Below are 27,128 nucleotides of genomic sequence, written 5' to 3'. Positions count from 1 at the left end.
CCCATTTGAACCACTGAGGTCAATTCCCTTGCAGTTTTTCTCTTCTAAGGTGGCATTTCTGGTAGCGATCACCTCTTCCAGAAGGATTTTGGTCCTGGCAGCCTTGTCTGTCAGGAAAGACATCTAGACCCTACCTTTGTACCTAAGATTAATACCGTGTTCCACAGATCCCAGGACACAGTGTTACCTGATTTCTGTCCCCTTTCGCACCACGACCTAGAGCACAAGTGGCACACCCTAGATGTTAGAAGAGCATTTAGAATTTACATTAGATGTACCTCAACGTTTAGGAAAACTGAGGCCATGTTTGTGTCCTTTTCCCCTTCCCATTGGGAGAACAAGCCTCTCCTCCCACCTTGAGTAGGTGGATCAAGGCATGCATCGCACAGGCCTACAAAGCCAGAGCCTTTCCAGTACCCCAGGACCTAACGGCACACTCTGCTAGGAGTGCCTCAGCTTCAGCTGCCTGGGCCACCCAGGCACCCCTAGAAGACATTTGCAGAGCGGCTACGTGGACCTCCCCGTCTCTGTTCATCAGTCATTACTGTCTGGACTCCTATGCCTCCATGAGTGCGGCTTTTGGCAGACAGGTGATTCAGCGAGTGGTTCCAACTTCGGAGAGATTTGCTGGACGAGGACCCTCCCATGGACATGCAGGCTTTGGTATGTCCCATCCTGGGCTCTCACAGCAGCATTTAGGAGAATGGGCATTGGTAAATTTACCTGAGAACACCCTTTCTATATATGTTTCTAGAAGGCCCAGCTCCTCCCTTATTTCATCCGGACCATGGTAAGATATGTTAATGTTAATGTTAATGTTAAAGATTCTGTTTGGCTTTCAGAGACACTTACTGTCTGTCTGTCAAGTACCTTCACCAAAGCTGGGGAAACTCCCACAGGCAGAACCTTTTATACAAGACAGACTCAGCTTGATGATGTCATCAGGAGGAGTTGAACCCATCCTGGGCTCTCCAGCAGCATATATAGAAAGGGTGTTCTCAGGTAAATTTACCAACGCCCATTCCTAAAGGCCCTTATATTTGAACTGCTTGTGGAAGGAATTTTGGTCCTTTATCCAGTACAGAAATGTTCTGAGCTGTAACCTTACTTGTCAGGAAAATTAGTGCAGGGCAGTGGTTAGGATCAAATCAAATCAAATCTTTATTGTCGTGGTCCAATACCCAGATACCTACAAAATAAGATTTGACTAAGACTGTAAAAAGACAAGACCCATACAATATGTACTAGAAGCAGAGGCAACAAAAGTGAACAATATAAAACTATACAAAACAGGAAGAGTACAAAACAGCTAAAAACCATCCAAGAACTTAAAATCCTGAGCCATAAAAAATGAAATTAGACCTAAATTTAAAGAAAGAGGTAATTACTAGACAAATTTCTCTCATTTGAAATTAACAGTTAGAAGTTAAAGGTTTAATAGCTACTTAATATTCGACTATCTTAAAGTCTGGGCGCAGACCTATTTCTCTAACACTAGTGAGGTGATCATGCATGCATATTATGCCATTCTAGACTCTAATTGAGTATGTGGGTCTATGAAGCCTGTGACTATCAGAAGCCTGCAACTGAAATCTTTCCAGACTAAAGAAGTTCAAAGCGCTGCTCAGTTCTGTCTGGTTAAGGTAATATACATGCACTGCATTGCACAATTTATCCAGTCTTTAAATATCAGATTTTTTTGTACCAATACTATGATACTGTGGTTTGATTTATCTCACTAGACAATAATATGTTTTGCTTAAGTCTTAAAACTCTGGGTGAGCCCAGCTGTTTGTGGCTTAGTGTTTATTTGAATTCAGCTATTTATGTCTTGGCCAGTAAATGCTGCCTAAATATTTATTTGTATATCATTCAGAGAATGGTATTTATTTTCTAAAGTTTCAACCAACAAATAAATGTGTTGATTCATATGATATGGGGATTTAACTTAAATCTGTTTTTTTTAAAAAGAAGAACAACGTTTTTGCGAATCACTGTACGATTTGTAACAGACAACAATCTCCTTAATGATTGAGTATACTGAGCTGGTCATATCAAGGAAGACGTTTATTTATTTACCCAAGTGTATAGAACTGCCCAACTTAGTCAACTATGGGAGGTATACAATTAAAAACAACCAGTGAAACATCCCCAATAACATAGCAAGACCTTATAACAATAAAAACAAAACAATGGAAACAGGCAAAAATGACACTGTGCAGTAAGGAGGTTGGTATAGCTGTAACAAATCTAACTCATCCTTACAACTCCACTTCAACCACAGAGTTTTACCATCAATTATAGCACAGAACCTCTGGAAGGATTAGGCCTTCATGGATGACAGTTGCCATTCTCCCTTCTGAACATGTGCTATATTGCCACACTTGAAATTCAGGTGGTTTTATCTCCAAGAGAAAACTACCTTAATTTTGGGTTCATTCAGGTCTTAGTAGTACACCAGATCAGCCATCACATTCAGGATGATTCTATATAAGGATTGCTTTGTTACAGACCAACCTGACATTTGATAGCAATAGCCAGGAGCCAGGACTTCTGGGGATCTGGTGACTTGGGATCAGTACTGAATTCTAGGACCAGAAAATGGAATTTTTTTTTGAAGACCATGAAATTGCATCTCAGTGAGCAGCCTACTTCCAGGTCCCCACCTTATATCCTCTGTCTCTCACTAATTGGATGATTTGGTCAACCCACCTGAATGATATAGTCTGCCCCCATTCCTTTCTCAGTCTTTCTCTCCTGTACCCTACAATTCTAAATGCAAAGCATAGGTTCCATCTGACAAGGCAACTACCCACCACATATACCAAAGTAGCCTCAACTCTTTTTAATCTAAACCATCTTAACCTAAACTTCACTTGCTGAATTGGCCCTCCTGCTTTGTGAAGCACATATAGAAAAAGAAAGAAATCTGAAAATACATGGAAATTGGGTTGTATATCCCTTATTAAAATGATTTATGAGGTTCTCCATAATTCTCCCAGAAACCAAGTCTTACCAGGAAAACAAACTGGACCTGGTTTAACTATGTTAACTATGTTAAGGTTGAATGTGACAGATTATCTCAGTTCATACTCTATGCTTAAGCCATAAATCTGGGTTAATGAAATTTGTCAGATTTGCATATCATGCCATGCCAAAACAAATACGTTTGGTGCATATCAAGGCAGTGTGTATCACACTTTGGACTCATTCCTCTTTTATCTAATGCAGTTTTGAAGGGTTTTTGAGTTATTTTTTTATATGAGTTGCTTTTGTCTTCTTTGCACAGGTATCATTTTTCCTATTCATCATTTTTGTCGTCTATACCATGCTGCCCTTCAACATGCAGGATGCAATAATTGCCAGCGTTCTAACCTCTGCATCACATACCATTGTGCTCAGCATCTGTATATCATCCGCAGACATCATGAAGGAACAATTGATTTGGCAGGTAGGTTTTCAGCAACATGCAGAATGATTTGATGATTACCTTGGACAGCAAATATCAGCAGTATATAATTAGGAACATGAGAGGATCCGTTATTATACTTCTAAACATCATATCTTAGAATTCTACATCTGTTTATATTGAAATATCCTAGTCCTAAATTTCATAGGAACTCTATGCATCTCCTGGATCCGTTAGGAAATATTGCTTTATGCAAATTATATGAGAAGGCACTAAACTTTATTAACTTTGCCAACAAAAATAACTTCTGGGCAAGTAAAGGTTCTGAACACTTCAAGGAGACTTCCAAGCAGTATTGGCAGTAGCGATTTCAAGATAGGGATCAGAGGGGCCTGTTTTTCCCAAGTGAAATCTTCATTCATGATTGCAGAGAGTACTATATATGGTTTAATTTTTGTTGTGTGTTTAAGATGAGGAAAGGTAATCTAAATAAAACATAGTAATTATTTTCAGGACTTTTCTTTTTTGGAGAAAAATATTTAGAATTGTAAGCAACCCAGAGTCACTTGATTGAGTTGGGCAGCTATAGAAATTGAATAAATAAATATATTTTTGAACCTGTGCTGTCTCAGTCAGCAGGCCCCAGCACAGAAATTGCCACAATAACTGTATGTGGTGAAGGTATCAGCTATGCTGAAATGGCATTCTTGTTATTTGAGAAATCCTATGTAGAACAACTGATACTTCTTCTTACCAGAATATCTCTCCTATTTGTTGTGAGTGTGCTGATTTTATTTAATTTTCAAACGTATACTTTCCTCACCAACATGACTCTGAAAACCAATGCCACCCATCCTCCACAATCCTACAAACCAATCCAGTAAAAAAGATAATGCAATACAGTTTATGTTTTGTTTCTACTTGATAATTGGACAATTGAGGATATAATTTCATGAATTTTCTGAACTGGCATCACCCTACAAAGATTTGTGATACTATAAGTTGATGTCCCACAAGATTGTCTGGGGCAACTGGAAGTCTGGGCAACTGTCATATAGATACATATTGTGTATATTCATATTATGGACCATTTCCTATTACAAAGGGCACATGACAGACATAATGGGAAATTAGCTGTCATAAGTCTTATCTGCAGATAAACTGACAGAAGTCTCTTCTAAAATCTTTCTCATCTTGTGTGTGACAGCTTCTAGTCAAACTTGTCTTGGCTTAGAAATTAAACTGGGTTGAGCCTGCTTAATACCTGGATGTTGCCTAAGAAAGCCTAAGAATCCCCTTGGTACTGCTAAAGAATGGATGTCAACCCTGGCAACATTAAGACTTGTAGACTTCAACTCCCAGAATTTCCCAGCCTACATGGCTGGCTGAGGAATTCTGGGAGTTGGAGTCCACAAATCTTAAAGTTGCAAACGTTGGATACCTCTGTGCTAGAGGGATGTATCTATGACATCACCAACCTGAAGGACAGTTGACCTTTTACCTCCTTCTAGATGCTCATTTAGCTCCCTTGTAATACAGTGCCTACTTAAAAGAGAAAAGAAGAAGCACTGACATTACTGTCAATCTGGTTTTCTATACTGTATGCTATTTTTACTTCTAACAGCTGATTACTACCCTTAGAAAAAGTAAATCCAATCAGGAAAAAGTAATATATACAATTATTCCATTCAGTAGAGACCCATCTTACTTAGTGATGGGCTGTTTTCTCTGTTTCAAAAATCCACATTTGGTTTTCTAGCCCTTAGGAAGAGTGGTATGTTTTTCACAGCATACTTCTTATCTGCAAGAAATTGTAATTGCGGTAGAATAAAATAATAATACCTCTCCCCTCCCCCCTCCAATGTGCTGGGAGGAAACTGCTAGTGTGCTTTAAGAAATGAACTAAATATGAAAGGTTCCTACAACTGCAAAACCTTCCACTCTGCTTCAGTGATTCACAAGGCTGGCCCTAATTGTTTCAAATCAGCTTCAACTGGAAGCAGGTAATCTATTTTGCCTTTAGGTATGATTGGATCTCTCAAGCAACCTAACCACAGTTGAAGATGATTAGTTTCCCTCAGAGGGATTTCAGGTCAAAACTTTCAAGTTGAGCCCACACCATAAAAGATCAGTGTCTTATTCATAGACTGTTAAAGTTAGCAAATATACCAAAGGCATTTTTAAAAATCAGAATAATTAAAACCATTGCTAACATATGTAGTGTTAAAAGAAACATTCTGGGTATTTGTTCCTCCCATATAAATTTAATTATTTTTGAATCTCTTTACTTTCATCTAATACAGATTTGTACAGATTTCTACTGATATGGGACCCCTAAGCTTACGGATAATATAGGCCATCATCCTAATTAATATTTACAGTATGTGATTTATTTCATTTTAACTCAGTGTGTTTCATGCACCCAATCTGTTATTTGTAAACCCAAATAATGGCTTAATAAATTTATGAAGCTAGAAAGAATCAAAATAGTTGTTAATCACATACTGGACACTTATGGAGATTTTTTTAATGTACTAAATTGAACCCAAATGAAGGTAAAGAAGATTTGGACTAGGATTGTAGAATTCAGATAGAACCACTCACTGATAATAAGAGGTCCTCTCTCAGTCCGAATAGCAGGATCCAAATCCACATTGCCTTGCCTCTTTTGCTACTTTTCTTTAATGGATTTCAAAGATTAGCCATGAAATTATATGCAGCAGTTCTAGTTTAGCACTAAAATTAAGCTGTCAGAATAACTTAAAAAAACCTTCAATCCATTAAAAATTAGTGTATTTCAGCTATCAGGAACCCAGCAGAGCGCCACAAAGTTTCTTGTGATGAGCTTAAATATCTGTTGGAAAAACAGAACTTGTAGTGTGTTTAGACATGAGCATATAGAAATCTGTATATTAAAAATTGCTAATATGTTTAAATATGGACAGATATTAAAATATGCTGTATAAGTAAACTTTATATTAATTAGGAACAGTAAATTTACATAATCAAATTGAATACCTACTGAGCAATTTAGTAAACAGAGCCAGTTTGATGTGGTGGTTAAAGTACCAGGCTGGAAGTCCATGAGTACTAGTCCATGAGTAAGCACAAAGCCAGTTGGGTGACCTTGAGCCAGGTACCCTCTCTTAGCCCTAGGAAGCAGGCAAGGGCAAATAACTTCTGAAAAAGTTGCATATTGCAGAGAATAGTTACCAGGAATCAAGGTTTACTCAAAGGCAAAAATAATAATTTTAAAAATGGTAAAATACTTATACATTTTTCTTGTAATCTACATGAGGGAATTCCTGTTCATTTATATAAAAAAATATTTTTGACATTAGAGAAATGGGAGAGCAGGCACCCACCTTGACCTCATCCTAGGCCAGATGAGCAGGGAAAATTTTATACAAGTACTCTCGGTTAATGATCATGAACACCATTGATAAGTGATGCAGACATTAAGCAAAATGCTTATCTGAAACTGGCAGTGAAAGTTACAAATGGAGATCATGTCAGCTCAGGAGACTGAAGTTCTTGTAAATGTACTCATGTTGCTAAGCTGATCAAAATCAAATCACAATCATGTGACTGTAGGGATGCTGTGATGGCCACAACATAAGGCTGCTCATTCAGCGTTATTGTAACTTTGAATGGTTGCTGAATTATTGGCTGCTAAGTGAGAGCTATGTGTATTTGGTTCTTAAGCTCAATCCAATGGACTGAGGCTATGAATGTTACACGATAACTATGTAACATCTTTGTTCTATAAGCTGTAGTAGTTCTCACTAGATTTCTGGATGTAATTTAATATGCTGGTTACGTGGCAAAGGGTTAGGTTATTTGTGGTTCTATTTCTGCTCACCATACCAGAATCGATGGGTTGGCAAGCCCCAGGTCCTATTAGCCAGTTTCATCTTGTGGGACCTAGGGGTCATATCTTTCCTGTCACTTCCCCATGGAAGAGTGCTGTCACAGAGAACCAAATGCCACTCACTCTGTTCATCTTTCATAAAGTATTAAAGATCTGGATGTGCTCACAGGTATTTGTCCTGGGAGGTTAAGCAAGCCCTTATCTGTCTGTTTTATTTTAATGATTGGAAGAAGATTTTTTTTTTAACTCTGAACATTCATGACTGCATGGTTTTGAATATTGATTTTGTGACTGTGCTACTTTTTGTTTTAATTTTTCTATATTATCTAGAGATACCTTGGTGAAATAGGTGGCCATATAAATTGTTTCAATAAATAAATAAAATAATAAGTTAAAACTTCTTACTGATTAGCTGTTTCAATAATAATAATATATTGGATTTAGCTTATCTTTCCTGCAGAATAGCTGGCCAGTGAGATTTTAAAGGAGAGTTTAAGAGAGTTCTATGTTCCTGGCAGAGATTTACCTTCATGGAACAAGAGGAACTGGTTCCCCAGAGAGGTCTAAGACAGTTGTTTATTTGGCTTCTCATGTCATCCAACAAGGATCCCTCAGTATCATGCATGAATACAGGCACTCCAGAGGCAAACTGTTTTCTCTGTGATCTATTGGAGAACCAGAAAATGTTAAAAGAGAATTAATGAACAAAAATGTCTAACCTAGAAAAAAGTATCCATAAAGCAATTTTGGAATTAAGTAGGAAGTGTATAAAAGTGTTTCTGGAGCAGGAAATGCAGAAGATATTCCATTTATCTAAATAGCATATTTGTTGGTATTTGCGACTTGGAATTAGACTTTCTTACTACACATCTAGTTGAGGATGAGAACAAATCACATTGTTTTTCCCTTGATAGTAAAAGTCAATATGAAAACAAAATGGCATTAAACCAACAGTCAATTTGGGTAGCAAACAAATGAAAGGGCTTTGGAGCTAGGAGGGAAATTAATGTTCACTTTCATGCCAAGTGCGGTCCTACCATAGAGACAATTAATTCAGAGATGTACAGAAGAAAGTTATAGCTTAGAACACTTTAGCTTGTGCTGTAATGTATCTGTGTTTCAAAGATGTGTGATATTGAGGCATCGATAAAACCAAGACAGAATAAAGCACTAGTTTCCAAAGAAGTTAAAATTTCTTTTATCTAATTTAGCATGAGTTCACTTTTTAAAAAGACTGAGAATCTGTTTTCCCATAAACACTCCTGTTTTCCCTAAAACACTAAGCTATTCAATTTTTTTGTGCATTTGTCACTTTCCAGACAAAGTGATAAAAAAGATAATTTGCCAACGCAAAACCAATACATTTTGTTAAATGGCCATGTTTTTTTATTTAAGAACTTTATAAGGGGAAACGTTTTGTGCTTAACTTCATTTTTCTGTTAAATGAGGAACTGTGTACCAGCTATGTTCTCAATCTCTGAGACAGTCCTGTTCTTCAGTGAACATAATATGAAAATGACACAGCAAGCTGGTAGATTGTGTGAAGTTTTCCATATGTTGTTATCATTGCACTGACTATGGAAAGTTCAAGTCAATGAGCAAACAAAGGTCTCACAACGTTCATGTTTTAATTTAGAGTGTTTTTTAAAAGGAAACTCATAGTTGTCCTTCTGCTTTTAAAAGGCCTAATTTTAATCATCACTAAATTTGCTATCTGTAATTCATTATCACGTGAAGCAAAATATATTCAGGAATCCTTCACTTACAACATTCATTTTTTTAGATTGAATAATTTAATGTTTCTGAACCAAATGGTATGAGCATAACATCATGTTCACACAATATCTAACAAAATGAAATTCAATGTAGAGAAAAGTAAAGTCCTACACTTAGGCAAGAAAAACCAAAAGTACACATATAGACTGGGTGAAACCAGGCTCAATAGCAGTAACTGTGAGAGGGATCTTGGAGTCTTAGTGGACAACCAGCTAGATATGAACCAACGGTGTGCAGCAGCAGCCAAAAAAGCTAATGCAATCCTAAATTGCATTAACAGGGGGATACAGTCAAGATCAAGTGAGGTACTAATATCACTGTATAAAGTCTTAGTAAGACCATACCAAGAGTACTGCGTCCAGTTTTGTTCACCACATTATAAAAAAGATGTTGAGACTCTAGAAAAAGTACAGAGAAGAGCAAACTAGAATGATTAGGGGACTAGAGACTAAAACATGAAGAACAGTTACAGGAACTAGGCATGGCTAGTCTAGTGAAGAGAAGAACCCAGGGGAGACATGATAGCAGTCTTCCAATATTTGAGGGGCTGCCACAGAGAGGAAGGGGTCAAGCTATTTTCTAAAGCACCTGTAGGCCAGACAAGGAATAATGGATGGAAACTGAACAAGGAGAGATTTAACCTGGAAATAAGAAGAAACTTTCTGACAGTGAGAACAATCAACCAATGGAACAGCTTGCCCTCGGAAGTTGTGGGAGCGCCATCAGTTGAGACTTTCAAGAAGAGATTGGACTGCCATTTGTCAGAAATGGTGTAGGGTCTCCCGCTTGGGCAAGGGGTTGGACTAGATGACCTATAAGGTCCCTTCCAACTCTGATTATCTGTTATCTGTTAATATATATGATGGGGGACATGCTTATACCTTCTCCCACACAAATATGCACCATTTGTGAAGGATTTTCCCCCCAAATAACTTTCTTCTAAAATGGCAGAGTAATCTTAGGATAATATAAGAGAGTAAGGTAGCTAACCTTAACAGAAAAATGCAAAAACTATTACCTTGGCAAGATGCCTGAAATATTCTTTACATCTTGGGAAGTATGATAACATTTAGAAGTAGCTCATGTAACACCTCCTTGATTCATATAAAAAAAAGGAGAGGAATAACTTAATCAGCCTTGAAAACATTTACTAAAGCTAATCTTAATAAAAGTATAGCTTTAATCAGGGCTGGGATTTTTTAACAACTGGTTCTGTGGGCGTGGCTTCTTTTTTTTTTTTTTGCAGCAACGCCCCCCGTTTTTTGTTTTTTTTGCCTCCTGGGCCTCAGGGAACCTCCTGGGAAGGGTTTTTCCTGGGCCCAGGAAGGCAAAAACAGAACTCTGTGCCTCAGGGAAGCCTCCTTGGGCGAAGCAGTAAGACAATGAGGAGGATCCCGGCAAAGCTGATCATCGGAACAGCTAATAATCGGGGGAGGAAATACTTTAAGGAGTTACTGGGTGGGGAAGAATGAAGTCAGTGATGTTGGGCATGTGTGCGATGTCACGCGTGCACAATAAGGGCTGACTGGGCGGGAAGGGGAGGGGTGGGCGGAGAGGGGCAGGGCCATCCAGGGGCACGACTTGAAGATTCTCCGAACTGCACAGAATCATAACAACCAGTTCTATAGAACTGGTCAGAACCGGTAGAATCCCACCCCTGGCTTTAGTCACTCTGTGTTGATTTTGTGCTTTAGTGTATCTATAAGGCTGTCACTGAGAACAGGGAAGAGAGCAGATCTTCTTAAATTCAAATTTATTTTCCTTTCATCATTAAATCCAACATATTTACATCAGAATCATGCATACAATATTCTAGGGCCCAAAACTGATTATGTGCTGACCTATGGATGTTCAATAGGCCTGAAGAAAGGAACAACACTCTTTGAGGTAATTTCTATTTTTCATCTAAACTAAAATCTAAAAGCACACTATTATGTTGGCTTCATCATAATAGTGAATAATAGTGAAACAAAATAAGATGGAGTTACCCAGAAGGACATACTTCCAAAGACAACTATTGTTTTTATTGTTGGTAGTTAAAATCAATAGAGCAGAAAATGAGTTGAATTTAGTACTACAGGACTGTCCCCAATTATATACTACTCATTTTTCTTGCTATTCACTAATTAGAATTAATAATTGCAATTCACTAATTTCATATTATGGAATATTAAGGTGCTGTATGTTTAACATGCAGAAGTGCTTCTTTTATGTCCATAGTCATAGTCTCAAGGGCTAGTTTTACACAATAATATAAAAAAAAATCAATGAATATAGGAACATCCATTCATTATGAAGAAATTATCTTGTGTGACCATCTTTCTTTAATATATATAAAGCCACAACCACATACACACACTGAGGGAGGGAGGGAGGACAGTTTTTTTCAAAAGTAATTTGTAACCAGAATATTAACTAATTGTTTCATAGCTTTTAATGCAAAAATCCTCCCAAATCAATTTCTTGTTTAATCTTCCTTCTTCAGTCCCCACTGTGTACCACAAGAGTTCCTTTTAATCTGTGCTCATTATTCTAATTTAAAATGGATATGAGTGGTTTGAGTGGTTTGTTTGGCAAAATAGTTTTTTTCCTTGAGCAAACATCAACATGCATGTTGAGTTTAATGAGCAGCAGTTCAGCTCATGCTGTGTAGATATGTGCCTAAATGTATTATTTATCTTGCCTCAATCTAGAATTGTGGGAGTGCCAAATTAACCAGAACAGAAGAGACAGCTGCTAAGAAATGGTGGGGAAAACATTGTCACTCTCTTTTTGTGTAACTGGAGTGTTTATATTGGCCCAGCACTCTCAGAGTGCAGATTTCTCATTCATTAGCTTCAGACTTGGGATGCTTCTGGCTAGGTAGTTTTTTGTCCTACGAACTTGAAAGCATCTTCTAAGTTTTGTCAAATTGGAGTTGGGGATGGTGCATGGTAGTGAAAGAACAAGGAAGAATAAGAAAATTTGTATAATTTTGTTTTGTCATGAACAACGCACAGCAGCAAAGTCTTCTCTGGACCTTCTACCCCATACAAATTATAGGCAGAGACCACATAGTAAAATCATTTTCTCATTATCTGTTTACAGATGCGTATTTGTAGGAGAATACTCATGCATTGAAGAATAATCACATCCTCAGAAAATCTAGTTTTTTCTCCATGTTTTGGGGACAGGATGAATAAAATCTCTATTGATTGAGTAATAGTATTTTTAGTTCTGATTGCCATTTTATTGTTTTAGTTGGTTTTTTAATACCATGTGTTGTTTTTCTGTTTTACATTTGTAATTTATGGTCTTTTATTAATGTCACCCAGAATCATGTTTGACTTGTGCAGCCATACAAATCTTACCAATCAGTCAGTAAATGTCTTGGAGAAAAGTATTTTATCTGAAGTATTTGTCTACAATATCTAGTTTTTAAATATATCAGGGGGCACAGGCACATGTTTCCTCTTTAAAAAAAAAAACATCTCTCCATGTTAGTATGCCTGTATTATTAGTTCTGTTTATTATTCTGATCAGAATTTAAAGTGTCCTGGCCAGGCTTTTGACTTATCCAAGGAGTCAGGAGAATGTAATGAAAATAAACATATATGATTTCCTAAAGGCAATGGGATGGACTCCAGTGAATAAAATGGCTGGTTGTATACGTGTGTGTCAGTGGTGGGATTCAGGTTTTTTTACTACCTGTTCTGTGGGCGTGGCTTGGTGGGCGTGGCAGGAGAAGGATACTGTAAAATTTCCAGTCAGAGGTGGTATTTGCCGGTTCTCCGAACTACTCAAAATTTCTGCTACCGGTTCTCCAGAACTGGTCAGAACTTGCTGAATACCACCTCTGGTGTGTGTGTGTGCGCAGTGCACACACATGTGGCTGGCTAGCTGTCATGTTTTACTGTTTTTTACCTCCTAATTGAAATGTAGCATCCCAAATGCTAAATTTAGAATTTGTCATGTGAGAGGAAAGGAAGGACAGGCACATAATACAGATACATTATTATAAAGAATTGCGATGGGGAACATTAAAATGTGATTCCCCCCCCAAATCTGGGCTAATTCAAATCTGCTATAGCATTTTAAGGTTGCACAATTTCATTACTGGCAGGAGGCGGATTAACACATCCCTCTTATTCTTAGATGTACAAAGATGTCTGTTTGGGCTACAGAATTTAAAACTTAGAACCTCAAAAGAGGCAGAGGAAATCTTAAGAATATTTGCCCAGAAACAGGTCATGTTATCTCGAATGGATCTTACTCCCAAATAAGTTTAGATAGGTTTCCAGCCTAAGAGCTTCAATTAAATGTCATGCTGCTTTGTATCATGCACCTTATCAGATGACTCACATAGAAATGTATTCAAAGCTAAATTTCAGAATTAGCTAAGTGATTTACCAGATAAAGTGGAGAGGGAGGGAGAGAACTTTGAATTGCAATTCTAACAGATGCTTAGCATTGGTTGTGTAGAAGCATAGCTAATTATAATTTCACTCAACTTCGTTGCTGAATTTTTCCCTAAGGAAACAATCTTCTCTCTTCACCTAATGAAAAGGGAGCACTAATTATTTGCAGGAATATTATAAGATCCAGCAGTTACCAACCTAAGCAGATGGGAGGTTTCTGTATGACAGTGTCTCAGGACAATAAAAGTTATAGGCTACATCTAAAAGACCACCTCCATCAATCTAGCTGCCATCTAGCAGTTCTCCCTATGAGTTCAGAGATCCAGGGGTACTAGATAATTTTTTCAAGCTTTGTAGAAATAGTGTAATGGGAGTTGGTGGCATATAGGCTTAACAAGTATAATTGTTAATTAGTTATCTACACTCATTAGAATACCCATTGTGATTTTTCAGTGTTTGATTTTTGTTGTTATTTCACCCTGTCTAGCATTTTTACTGTTAATGTTGGTTTAAATTTTTCTGAAGCAGTAAGAAGGTAGCATTTAGTTTAAGTATCAGTCAAGTGAGGGGCAACTATTGAGGACACAATAATTTAACTAAAGGCTAGTCAGAAGATGTCCTAAAGAGATAAAACTGTGTGGGCTTAAGGACCAGTAAAATAGTTAAGAAAGAATTGAAAGCTAAATCCCCAAACTGTGTCATCAATCAGCTGACAGCTGCTTTGGAGGGAAATTAAATAAAAAGAAACAGCAAATGAGGATGCTGTAAAATCACCAGGACTAAAACTAAACAAGACAGCTCATTTGAAGATTTGAACTAAGAAGAAATAGTGAGACAGTATGGTTTGAGAAATAAAAAAGCTGAAAAATGCTACCAGCATTGGGAGATCAGTGGAGGAAAAAAACTACAAATTTATTTATTTATTTATTTGATTTGATTTGTCAATTGCTTACAAGATAATAGGTATAAGTATATACATAGTTATGAATACATGAAATGAGTACATATAAGAAAAATAAAAGAAACAATAGGACAGGGATGGTAGGCACGTTGGTGCGCTTATGCACGCCCCCTACAGACCTCTTAGGAAAGGGGTGAGGTCAACAGTCTAAGGTTAAAGTTTTTGGGGATTTGCGGAAGAAACCACAGAGTCAGGTAGAGTATTCCAGACATTGACCACTCTGTTGCTGAAGTCGTATTTCCTGCAATCAAGTTTGGTGCGGTTTATCTTGAGTTTGTATCTATTGTGTGCTCTTGTGTTGTTATGGTTGAAGCTGAAGTATTCATTGACAGCTAGGACATTGCAATGTATGATTTTATACACCATACTTAGGCACATAATGTACTTTTTCAACATTGTCTTCTGTAAAATCAATATGTATTAGATCATTGTAGTTGTCTGTGGTTCAGCTAGGAAATACTGGGCATGATCCACTGCTGTTTACAAATACTGAGCCGAAGATTGTGTTAAAGATGTTGGCTTTAATGGTGTCGTCGTTGCAGTATTTACCATTAGGTTCTATCAGGGATGGACCTTGAGTCTTTTAGTTTGTTGTTTATAAAATTGTAAAAAGCGGGGGTGGAATTGGTGCATAGAAGGTTTTCCTCTTGTTTAATGTGATAATTGGTGCATTCAGTCTTTATCTGGTGACATAAATTTTTGTATTGGCTTTTGAAGTTGGCAACGTGACCAGATTTGTTTTTCCGCCAGAGTGATCTCTTTTTGGATTGAAGTTTCCTTATTGTTATGGGTAATCTGTTTTTTGTTTTGTTTTGGGAGTTGTTGTTGGTACATATAGTTTGATGACTCTTTTGACTTCAAGTAAAAATATGTTGTAATGGTCTTCAACAGTATTGCATCCAGTGAATAGAGATTGCCAATCAAGGGATGAGAGATCGTTGTCTATAAGATCATTGTTGCCTTTTTTGAAGTTATAATTGGGGATTATGTCATTGTGATGATTTTTGTGTGGGCGTATGTTGACACAAAAGTCAATCATATTGTGGTCACTGCTGGAAAAGGATTCTTTAGTTTGTATTCCGTAAATTAAATTCAAACTATTGCAGAAGATGAGATCGAGGCAGTTGTTTAGTCTAGTGTTGTTGGTTACTAGTTGTTCCAGTCCCAGATTTGTAACAGCATTGTAGAAGGTTGCGTGTATGGGTTCAGTTGTACATTCATTTAGGGTCCAGTCAATATGAGGTAGATTGAAGTCACCAAGAAAGATAAAAGCGTGTGGGCAGGATGCTGCCCATGTTAGTAGTGTATTTAGCTTGTTTACATGTTCGATGTCATAATCAGCTGCTCTGTAACTTAGTAAGAATCGAAATGTGATATTTAAGGATAGTTCACAGATGATGGTCTCAGGAAGAGCAAGCTCCTGGGTAACTTGGATGTTTTTTAGATGTAAGGACTTTTTATAGAAGATAGCAACACCACCTCCTCTACGAATTTCACGATCTGATCGGTAAACATGATAGTCTCTTACTGTGGTAATGGAATCAGGGAGAGATGCGTTGAGCCACGTTTCACAGACAAATATGATGTCGAATTTAGCCATATTTAGTAAGAGGAGAAATTCAGGTATTTTATTCGCAAGGCTTCTTGCATTGAGTAGCTTGCATTTAAGGCCAGCTGTAGTTGGAATTGAGGTAGTTAGGGGCGTGCGTGCCTAGTCTTGGGTGATGGTGGATTGGTTGAGGTAGGGTTGTGGTTGAAAGTTAAAGCTGAGTTGCGGGTTGTGTGACTTACTTTTGATACAGTCAGCATGGTAGTCAATGTACAGGTCCTTCTCTCCATTGTCTAGACGTTTTTTGAGTTCAGTGCGGTGTACACGGGAGAGGGCACGTCGCTATATGGTTAGGTCAGGGTGACAACGGAGGTTCTTATGGTTGGTGTTGGTTTTGGCAAGTGAATTTATAGTGTAAATGAATTTACGTTTGGTTGATTCATTTTTGCAAATGACCCTGCAGAAGCATGGGGCCACAGAGCCGTCTCTGTTTTTGAGCTCTCGGCCAATGTGGGAAATGTCAAGTATTTCATCAGGAGAGATGGTTGATGCTTGATAATCACTGATGATGTTTCAGACAGTTGTGATGTCATCATTATCATTGATGTCCTCTAGACCAAATAAGATGGCGTTTGGACGTTTGCGTTCACGCTCAACAGCTTCTCTGATAAGGATTGGGATATCATTATTTGTCTGGTTTATGTTTTTTTGTGGATTGGGTTGTGGATTGGGTTGTGGTTGTTGGGTAGAGATGTGGTTTATAGCTATTGGATGTTCAGGTTTTTGCGTTGTGTCTTTTTTTTCAAGGTTGGATAATCTTTCTTTTAAGGCGTCCAGGGATGCTACTATGGTGTCAAGGGATGTTATTCGTGTTTCAGTGGTATCAACTCTTTCCAACAGATCCAGTTTGGGTCTGCATGATTTGCAGAGATATGGAAACTCATTGGATGATTCTAGGTATTGAATCATTTGCTCGGGTAATCCCAAGCAGTCATGATGAGCGTATTTGTTACATAGAGAACATTTGATGGAGTTTTCATTATCCTTTAGAGTTTTGTAGCATTTAAGGCATGTGCAAGAGTCTTTCACAATTCCTGTGAACTGTTCTAATGCTGAAGAAATAGAAACCTCTGATACATAGGTCATGAGGATTTCTAAGCCTGCATTTTGTGAGATTAAAAAAAAATCATCTTTGCCATATTCAGGGCAAATGAGATAGATAAATCCAATTTTTATTTTGGACATCAAATTCAGTGGCAAATTTCCTAGATTATCATAGAGATTGGTTATTCTCAAGGGGGAGTGTCAATCCTAACCCTAACCATTAATAGATTATGGGAATGCTATGGATCTTATTTTAAAAAAACATTTTTGTGTAATAGTTATAGCCAGGGGTAGGATTCAAATTTCTTAACAACCGGTTCTGTGGGCGTGGCCTAATCTGTGGGTGTGGCTTGGTGGTCATGTGACTGGGTAGGTGTGGCTTGCTGACTGGGCATGATTTGGTGGTCATGTGACTGGGTGGGTGTGGCTAGGTGGTCATGTGACTGGGTGGGCATGGCTTGTTGGTCATGTGACTGGGGTAGGCATGGCTTGGTGGGCATGTGACTAGCTAACCAAATATAAGTAATCCTCGCTTAATGGCCAGTTGCTTAGCAAGTGTTCTAATTTACAACTGACCTCCATAACGCTATTTGACCTATTTTTGGTGTTTTGACAGCCATATGCACGTGCGCGCACACACACACTTATTATCAGTTACACAACATCCCACACAGTCTTCTGACTGAGGTTTTCTATGTTTTTTGCCAGTTTCCAACAATTCCTTCTGTTTCCAGTTAAAAATGCCCATTGGAGAAAATGGACTTGTTTAACAACCACAGTGTTTGCTTAATGATCACAAGGTTCACTTAATGACCATGGTGTTTGCCTAACCTGGGGTCTGCAACCTTAAACACTTGAAGAGCCATTTTTCTATTTTCTTTTAAACAGGTATCTCTCTCTCTCTTTCTCCCTCTTTCTCATCTCTTTTTCTTTCTCCCTTTTTCTTTCTTTCTCTCTCTCTCTCTCTCTCTCTCTCATCTCTCTGTCTCTTATCTCTCTTTCCCTCCCTCCCTGTCTCTCTCTCTCTCTCTATGTGTGTCTTCTCACTCTGTCTTCTCTCTCTCTTCCCCCCTCTATCTCTTGTCTCTCTTCCCCCCCCTCTCTTTCCCTTTCTCTCTCTTTCTGTGTGTGTGTGTGTGTGTGTGTCTTGTTTCTCTCTGTCTCTTGTCCCTCTCTTTTCCCCCCCTCTCTGCGGGTGGGGGGAATATAAGTAATTTTTTTCAGTGCTGTTGTAACTTTAAATGGAGGCTAAACAAGTAGTTGTAAGTCAAAGAGTATCTGTGGCTTTAACCTTCCAATTAGCATCTAACTAAATTTCAGCTGCATCTCTGCACCAGGCACATAGGATAATTTCCTTATTCCCAAAATGCAGGAAAATAACCCAGGCTCACAAGAAGTTGTATTTCTGATGTTTTTCAAGCTTAGCAACTTGTGGACTTCAATTCCCAGAATTCCCCAGACAGCATGAGACCTGATCATTTGATTACTCCCAAGTCAGTAACATGAAAGAATTACCAACTTTAGAGATACTGAGCATTGTATCTCTGTACGAATTGATTTAGTAAGATCCCATACTTACCACGCTCCTGTCTCTGCTTGGACAGAACCATCAAGGTACTTCTACTGGATTGCCCCTTGTACCAAGGCTCTGATTTAATATTGCCTCCTCCTCCTCCTCCTCCTCCTCCTCCTCCTCCTCCTCCTCCTCCTCCTCCTCACTAAATGCATGGATTGACCTCAAATGGATCATGTTACCTATTTTCTACTGGGGGATTAATCTATAAAATATAAATATAAACTGCCCCTTCATCACAAGGACACAGCTTTAAAGATATTAAAGTCTCCCCCCCACCCCCAAGGCATACTTGCTCCAGGCTACTTTAAAATGCTTGAAAGCCCAGTTCAGCTTCAACAACGCTTCCTGGAACTTCTTGTAGCACTGAGCTCCTTGGCTTTTATTTTGAAATCCAGCACTCTTGGGCTTCAGCGCTGGATTTTAAAAGGCAAGCAGCTACTCTGTGCTACAAGAAGTGCGGGGAAGCCAATGGATTGGTCAGTTAAATAACACTTTTAAACTACTTTCTCTCCCAGCAATCTGGGCTGAAGCAGAATTAAACAATATCTGCTCCTTTGTTTTCTGAATGGATTTTATAGGAAGGTGGCTTAAATTCACACACACACACACACACACACACACACACACACACACACACCAGCCACTTTCCACTAGATCTACTTCATTTAGGAAGCACGGAGAACATTGACAGCAACAGCAAAACCCAATATCTTCCAAATAGGATAGGGGGAGGGGGGAGAGAAAAGGATTCTTGCTCCAGGCTTAAAGCCCGGCAGCTCCAGCAATATATCTGCTGCCTCATCAGAGGCAAGTGGCTGGGAGGGGAAGGGGCGAGGTCAACCAGCGGCATGATTTGCCGGTTCTCCGAACTGAGCAGAATCATAACCTCCGGTTCCATAGAACTGGAGGGAACCGGTAGAATCCCACTCCTGGTTATGGCATCAGCCTAGAAAATGGGACACTCTGAGTTCTAGTGCTGCCTTAGGCATAAAGCCAGCTGGATGATCTTGAGCCTAGTCACTTTTTCTTAGCCCTAGGAAGGAGGCAATGAAAAACCATTTCTGAAAAACTTTGCCAAGAAAACTGCAGGGGCTTGTCCATGCAGGACCTAATAATTGGACATATTTGAACAGAAAAGAAATAGAGATAATATATCTTGATTTGAAGACGTTCCCTTTGTTATTTGATGACCCAGCTTGTTAAATACGTGCTGCATGACAAGTTTAGGTAGTTGGCTTGAAACTCAAAACAAATATTCATCAACAATTCCCCATCATCTGGGAGTAAGATATCTAGTGGGATATAACATGTTCAGTTACATGACCTTACAATTTTCTTTAATTGGAAACAGAATTGTAAAATATAGATGACATAAAATTCCTGCTGCTTGTTACCTTTTGCTTATTCTGTATTATACTGTTAATTTCAATATATTGCTAATGCAATATTATTTGTTTAAATTTTAAAAAGTAAAATGTAACATCTGAAAATGTTACTGTAGCAAAGTAAGTTGTCTACTTATCAATTTGTTTTTCTTCCATTATCACCTAAGTCCAATATCATATAAAAGGGAATCTAACAAAGACTATTCCAATTTGTTTCTTTTCCAACATTATATCAAGGGCTATGTTCATGATTTGTGACTAGTCTATTCAAGCCTCCATTGCTTTATGGGACTGTGAAAATGGCTGATAATTATCACCATGATTTCATATTCTCCAGACATCATCATTCTTTTACAAGATGGCTTTCTGCACTTTATTTGTGTGTTAAATTAATTTGCCTCCCATCTCACCATGGGATTACTCTGGCAGTTTACAACAATAAAGTGGAAAAAAGAGATTAAAATGTAAAAGTAAATAGCAAATGAATAAAACGATAAAAATAATTAATGGAAGTACAATAATATGGAATTAAAAAGATGAGTGGAGGGGGAGCAGGAAGCTCAAGGGGGAGGTGGGGTCAGCTAGTCAGCCCAGCAAGCATTTCCGGTGATGTACTCTGCAATTGGCCCCCAGGCCAACCGGCAGAGACAGGTCTTTGGGACTTTGCAGAAGGATGGGAGGGTGAGGGCAAATCTCACCCTGTAGGGCAGGATGTTCCAAAGGGCCAGCGCTAAAGCAGGGAATGTTCTTCTCCTGGATCCCTGAATATTCCTTGATATTATCTTCTGGAATGTTGTTTTGGTATTGTTAATGGGAGAAGATGGAAACAATTTCTAGAAGTATCTCAATAATTCTTGGAGTTACAATTTTATAATAAGGATAGATTGCTGTCTAAATAATAAATTATCAGAGTTAGAGGGAGGCTTTGACTTTTGGATGAGGTAAATATTCCCCAGGTACAAATATGATATTCCTAATATTCATACTTTAAAATGCAAAATACAGTTTTGTAAACCTAATGGAGAGGAAGTAGGGACCAATAAAGTCTATAACAGTGAAACCCAAAGGTAAAACAGACTATGGTAATGATAACTGAGTGAGAGTTTGATCTGTCTTATTGTCCTGGTAGATTCTGGCAAATGTCATCATTTTTATCTGTGGGAATCTGGCTGGAGCCTATCACAAACAGTTGATGGAACTTGCTCTACAGCAGACATATCAGGATACCTGTAATTGCATCAAATCACGCATCAAGCTGGAGTTTGAGAAACGACAGCAGGTAAAGACTTTATTTACTATTTTGTTTCCTATCATTTATATTGTTTTGTTAAATGTACTAAAATTTCTGTTGATCAGGCAAGGGGAAGGAAGAACTCCTCAGAAATCAATGTAAGTTTTGTTTGTTCCAATTTTTACTCAAGAATAGAAAAGATGGAAATTCTATTACTTTTAAGCTTTTGTTCTCTCTTTAGTTTGGTTCACAATGAAGGAAAGTGGAAGATAAAAGGTACATTAGACTCTTGGCATCAAAATTCTTCTTTTGGTCCATTGCTTTGAAACTTGAAGGAACATTCTTAATGCTGAAAAGGAATACTGTTGAGATTTGTGAAGCATTTTCAAAACTAATGTGTATATATTTTTAATAAATGAGCCAGCTCTTTCAACAATAGGATCTCATGATATAAAGAAATGCTGGGAGAATATAATAAGATTATTTACTTTTTGTTCCACAAAAAATGGAAGCTTTTATTTGGATAAATCAAAGGCAATGTAGACAACATTGCTGCTGCTGCTGCCTCTACTACTATTATTACTCTAATAATAACCATAGTCTATAGGCAATTCAAATTATCCTCCTTTTAAGGCTCTATATAAAGAATCCGAAAGAGGCTGTTGGCAGCCTGCCAAATGCTTTTGTGTAGATGTTTTTGGCTATACCTGAATCTGTCTGTGTTGGTTTCTTTATTCTGAATTGCCTCATCACTGTGTTTGTTATCATTTTATTAAGCTCTTTTTCCTGTTTTGCTTCTAACAAGGAAAATATCAAATTCCTTCTTTCCTCAGTTTATTACTCATGAAAAAAAGAAGTGTCCTATCCATCAAAGGGACAAAATTTGTCAAAAGAAGTTATATTAAACAAGTGAGGCTTGCAACTTCCATAGAGGGGTCTAAAACACAAAAGCAGCCACTAGATACCCTATTCATTTACTCCTATAATTGCAAGGATTCAACAACATTTCTCCATATATTTTTCAATCATGATGGCTAAAAAGTTCATAGCATTCTTTTACATAGGAAGGTGAGATTTATAGGACTCTGAATTTTGTAACCTATAACAGGGGTCACCAACCTTTTGGACCTCAGAGACCACCAAACTCACAATTTTAGATCCCAGGGACCACTAACTGGTTCAAATAAAATTTGCTAGCAAGCAAACTCACAAAATTAACTCACAACAAACCATGCATGTAAATATTGATTTTTTTTTTATAAAAAAGAGCAACTTTTATCCAAAACCAGGCAAAGCAGGCAGATTGAGTTGCTCACAGAATCATTCAGTGATCTATCTATCTGCCATCGGCTAGCTCAGTCTCTCAAATTTGCTTGCCGTGAGGCTGCGCTGAATTTGCTTCCTTCAGTCCTAAGGGAGGTTTGGCTGTGCTGAGTCAAAGATCTAAAGACTAGCTAGAAAGCAAGAAATCCAACCATTTCCTGCTTCCTAACTAATCTAAATCTCCCAGCACTGCAGAACAAATGATGGTCGGAAAAAGGAAAAATAGCAATTTAGCAGGCAAGTTTACTGGGTAAGGAGTGAGTGTGCGGTTCTCGTGGGCCATGTGGGCGGCGCAGCCTTATGTTTCTGTGCAGCCTGGATTAATTGCTTTGTGGGGGTGCTCTGGGGATGAGATTTCTCTGCGGTTCACCAAAATTTTCTCACGGACCACCAGTGGGCCACAGCCCACCACTTGGCGACCGCTGTCCTATAACACACTTTTCTTTGTCTGCACTTCTTAATTGCAGCATATTCACAACTATGATGATATAAGGGTGTATGGATATGATACACATTTGCTGAAAATTGTGATGCTTACTTGGAAGAAACATTAAGCATAGTGAAACATATATGGATAAGCATGTACCTACAGTATATCATTATTCTTATCTAATCTATTGTACTGTAGTCCTAAAGGTGCTTTTTTCAAGAAGTAACAGGACTTTCTTTGAAAATGTTTCGCTTCTCATCTGAGAAGCAAAACATCAACCAAGAAAAACCAGAAAGCCAAGTTGCCTCTTGAAAAAAGCATCTTTGGGACAATCATGACCAAGATGACTGAGAATCTCCATAGATATTGTACTGTGGGAATTTCCATGGCATCATTTTAACCAGTAAACAGGAATGAATGAATGAATGAATGAATGAACGAACACGAACTGTAAATTAGATAATGCAGAAGCCTGGAACATGAATTGATTATTCATTATAATCTTCTTATACTTCAGATCCTTGTTTACAAATAATCTTGCCTTAGAGATCCCTTAGAGATGCTTCAGTGAACCTAAGACTTCCTCAGTCTTTTAGAATTCACCAATAATATCCCATTCAGTGGGTCTCCTTTAGCTTAGCTGAAATTGGGCTTCTGTAGCTGTCTAGATGTTGTTGGACTGTTGCATTGTTCCTGATGAGGCCGGCATGTAGGTGAAAGATGGCAGCCAACCACATTTGATAACCAATACAAAACCTTTGCTAGACTGATACTTGAATACACATCCGCTGTCTGGAATCCGCACTGTATATCAATTGAGTGAGTCCAGAAGTATTTTACCAGAAGAGTACCACACTCCTCTGTTCACAACAGAATACCCTACACCACCAGACTTGAGATTCTAGGCTTAGACAAGGTTGAACTACGCTGGCTAAGATTGGACTTAAGCATAGTACATAAAATCATATAGTGTATTACAATGTCTTACCAGGTAATGAATATTTCAGCTTTAATCACAACAACACAAGAGCACACAACAGATATAAACTTAATGTAAACTACTCCAAACTTGATTGCAGGAAGTACGATTTCAGCAACAGAGTGGTCCATGTCTGGAACTCACTACCTGATTCTGTTGTCACCTGCTCAAACTCCCACTCCTTTACCCTCAAACTAACCTTTTGACCTAACCCCATTCCTAAGAGGTCTGTAAGGGGCGTGCATAAGCGCACAATCATGCCTACCGTCCCTGTCCTATTGTCCCCAATTATTAGTTCCTATTTCTTGTATTTAAACTTATGTTTATTCTTATTTCTATCATATTGTAAGCGTTTGACTAAACAAACAAACAAACAAACAAACCATCACTTTTCTATTTTTTGTTCCAAAGATAGAGCAGAATTGCATGGTGCATAGAACAGTATCAAGTTCTGTGTTGTAACTTAGATAACTATTACAAGCAGCCTGAGATACTAGCACCTGATATAGTCCCAACTCTTTTTTTCTCTTGGGAATCCTCTGGAATCACTTCCGACTACACTACAGTAACCAAAAATAGTGGGGTTTTTTTTTTACTATTTGAAGGGGAAACAACCAGAAAACAAAGCATATGCCCTAAAAGAGGTTGAATATAATTTATAAAATAAAGACAATGTCCTTTAGAAAATTGAAAACAAGAAAAGAAAAAGAAATCTTGATTCTACCTATCATCCATTCATTTGGCCCACAAAACATGAAGTATGGGCCTCAGTTATCCAAAGATTACTAATTCCTATTATAAATAAAAGCAAAATAGGAATTGACCTCAGAAGAAAACAGTTTGTTTCTCCTTATCTTCATAGATGCTCCCTTTCTTTTGATGTATTGCTAGAATGTAAAATGTGCTTGGTTTTGTCCATTTTATTTTGTTACTTCTTTGATAGCTATCTATTAAATGCATGACTCTGTCTTATACGTGTGTAATATATGCACACAGAAATACACACGCTTAGCTTTTTTAGCTTATATATTCCCACTCCCTATAAAATTGTTTGCCTCACTGTTTAAACTCTCGCAGAGAATAAGGCAAGGCAATTTCAAAGACTTCAGGCCTCGTTTTGACACTGACAAGCAGTTAGCATAATTACCCTTGTTCATTTCAGATATTTCGCATTGTGTGACTTACAAGATGTTTTGAAAGATTTTTCCAGGAGGCGTTGTTAGTATCTGAGATAACTCACTGAATGTCACTTTCATGGAGGATACAGGATCCTAATAATAATAATGTGCTTAGAAACAGGACTCAAGAGCTGTGACAGGTTTAAATGGACAAGGTAACAGAGTGGGATTCTACTTGTGTAACTGAATCAATGCCCTTCTTAAAAAAGGAGAATGAATAGTGTTGTTGTCGCTACAAAAATGATGTCAGAAGGAAAGAATTTTGTTGGAATATGTAGATTTTTAAAAAAGGAAAAAGAGGGGAGAACAGCTATAAAAAAAACCCCAAATCTATTTTGTATTACATATCTGTTCACTTTATGAATAATGAGAAATTTAGAGTTATGATAGAATTTTTTAAAAAATAGGGGCTTACTGTCTAAAAATAGGGGCTTACTACAAAAGAGAAAAAAGTAAAATAGGAGAAAAAGAGAACATTGGAGTAAAAGTAGATAAACAACCTTGTACTTGGGGTGAATTTCAGAACTGATAAGGGACAAAGTAATAACCAAAGGGGCATCATTGGAAAGCATTGATTTTAAAGGGGGAGGGAGAGAGAGTTAAACTCAAAAGGAATTGTAAGAATTATTGACAGCAAGGCAGACTGAAGAGAATTATTTAAGAAAGGGGAGATTTGTATAGCTGAGACGTGGCAGGTAGAACATCTGTGCTATGATATGGCAGCAGGGTGTAAAAGGGGAACAAATTAATTAATTAATTAATATGTTTCAGCTTTGACTATTGTAAAAGCTTAAGAGTTGCATTACCCACCAAACTAAATAGTTTTCCCAATGTGATGACTGATCCATTTATGACAAATGAATTAGCACTGATATATGGAAATTTGTTGGCCTTTGTATCAGAGTTGTTCTTTGATTCTAAAGAAAATGATGTGCCTGAGGGAAACAAAGTATTTTTGCTTAATAAGGTATGGAGAATAAATAGACACATCAATGCTTTGTCATGTATTATTTGTAAATGCAGCCTGTTGTATGTTCTCTCATTGAAAAAAAATCTCAGAAGAACAAAAATTGAGGTCTAATCTCTGACAAATATTGCCTTTGTAGCATCTCTTCTTTGACCTGCTTATAATGCGACAGAGAGCAGGAAACAGGTTTCTGAGGAAGGAAGTGCCTTTAATGTTTTGTCAAATACATAAATAGGGGCATGTTTTGAAGAGAACTGTCATTCATTGATTCCATTTAAATCTCACTTTTTGTTCAGGGACTCAAGATACTCAAGGCACTTACTCTTTTCCCTTTTCCCCTACAACAATCTAAGATAGACCGAGGTGAGAGAGAGTTAGCCCAAAGTCACCCAGGGGACCTTCCATGGCTTTGGGTGACTTGAATAAGGTCTCTTTCTAGATAATACAGTAATCATTAGTCTACACTGGCTTTATTGAACATGATGAGTAATATTGCTTCTGTACACATGACCGTTGGAGTCATTTTAACAGCTTCTTTCCCAGAGCTTTGGCAGAGGCTTCCCTTTCTCCAAGTGAAAGATCTCTCTCCTCTTCCATGTGGACCAGAACAGTTTTCAGATCGTCAGCTATTCACTTCTGTGGCAAGAAAAGCTACAAAGCAAAGAAGGAAAATCACTCTTTTAAACCCACAACAGGCATTCCCTGGGACTAGGAACTATGTTGAGAGTCATATCCATCTACCAATTGCTGTCTGTGCTACTCAAATCTGTATGCAAAATGCCAACCCAATTGGCATCCCCTAAGTAGCCTGAATTAATGGCCAGGTCTCCTGATTTAATGTTTTCGCAATGTGACTACATGATCCTGAATGGAAGATTTTCAAGTGTTGCCTTTTATTGGACAAAAACTGTGTGTGTTCTACTTATGAATAAGAGAAACAAATAATATTCGAATAAGCCCAATGCAATAAATGGCAAGGTAGGCTGAACCTA

At 37.9% G+C, this 27,128-nt stretch overlaps 1 protein-coding gene across 4 annotated transcripts in view; it reads left to right on the top strand.

Moving 5' to 3' along the window:
- Positions 1 to 27,128, top strand: part of ADCY2 (adenylate cyclase 2) — a 156,592-nt gene that overhangs the window by 47,978 nt on the left and 81,486 nt on the right. For all 4 annotated transcript variants that reach the window (XR_015748762.1, XM_087961099.1, XM_087961100.1 and 1 more), the window contains exons 3-4: positions 3,290 to 3,451; positions 21,158 to 21,307. Coding sequence is in view for 3 of the 4 variants with exons in the window: in XM_087961099.1 (XP_087817225.1) it covers positions 3,290 to 3,451; positions 21,158 to 21,307 (312 nt within the window). In the remaining variant the exon portion in view is untranslated. The remainder of the gene's footprint in view (positions 1 to 3,289; positions 3,452 to 21,157; positions 21,308 to 27,128) is intronic.

The sequence above is a fragment of the Notechis scutatus genome, chromosome 3 (assembly GCF_049901735.1).
Source record: "Notechis scutatus isolate UNSWTSFEM ecotype Mainland chromosome 3, rNotScu1.2, whole genome shotgun sequence".
NCBI classification, from domain to species: domain Eukaryota; kingdom Metazoa; phylum Chordata; class Lepidosauria; order Squamata; family Elapidae; genus Notechis; species Notechis scutatus.
The sequence above is the reverse complement of the archived record's forward strand: the minus strand, read 5'-3'. Positions and strand labels throughout refer to the sequence as shown.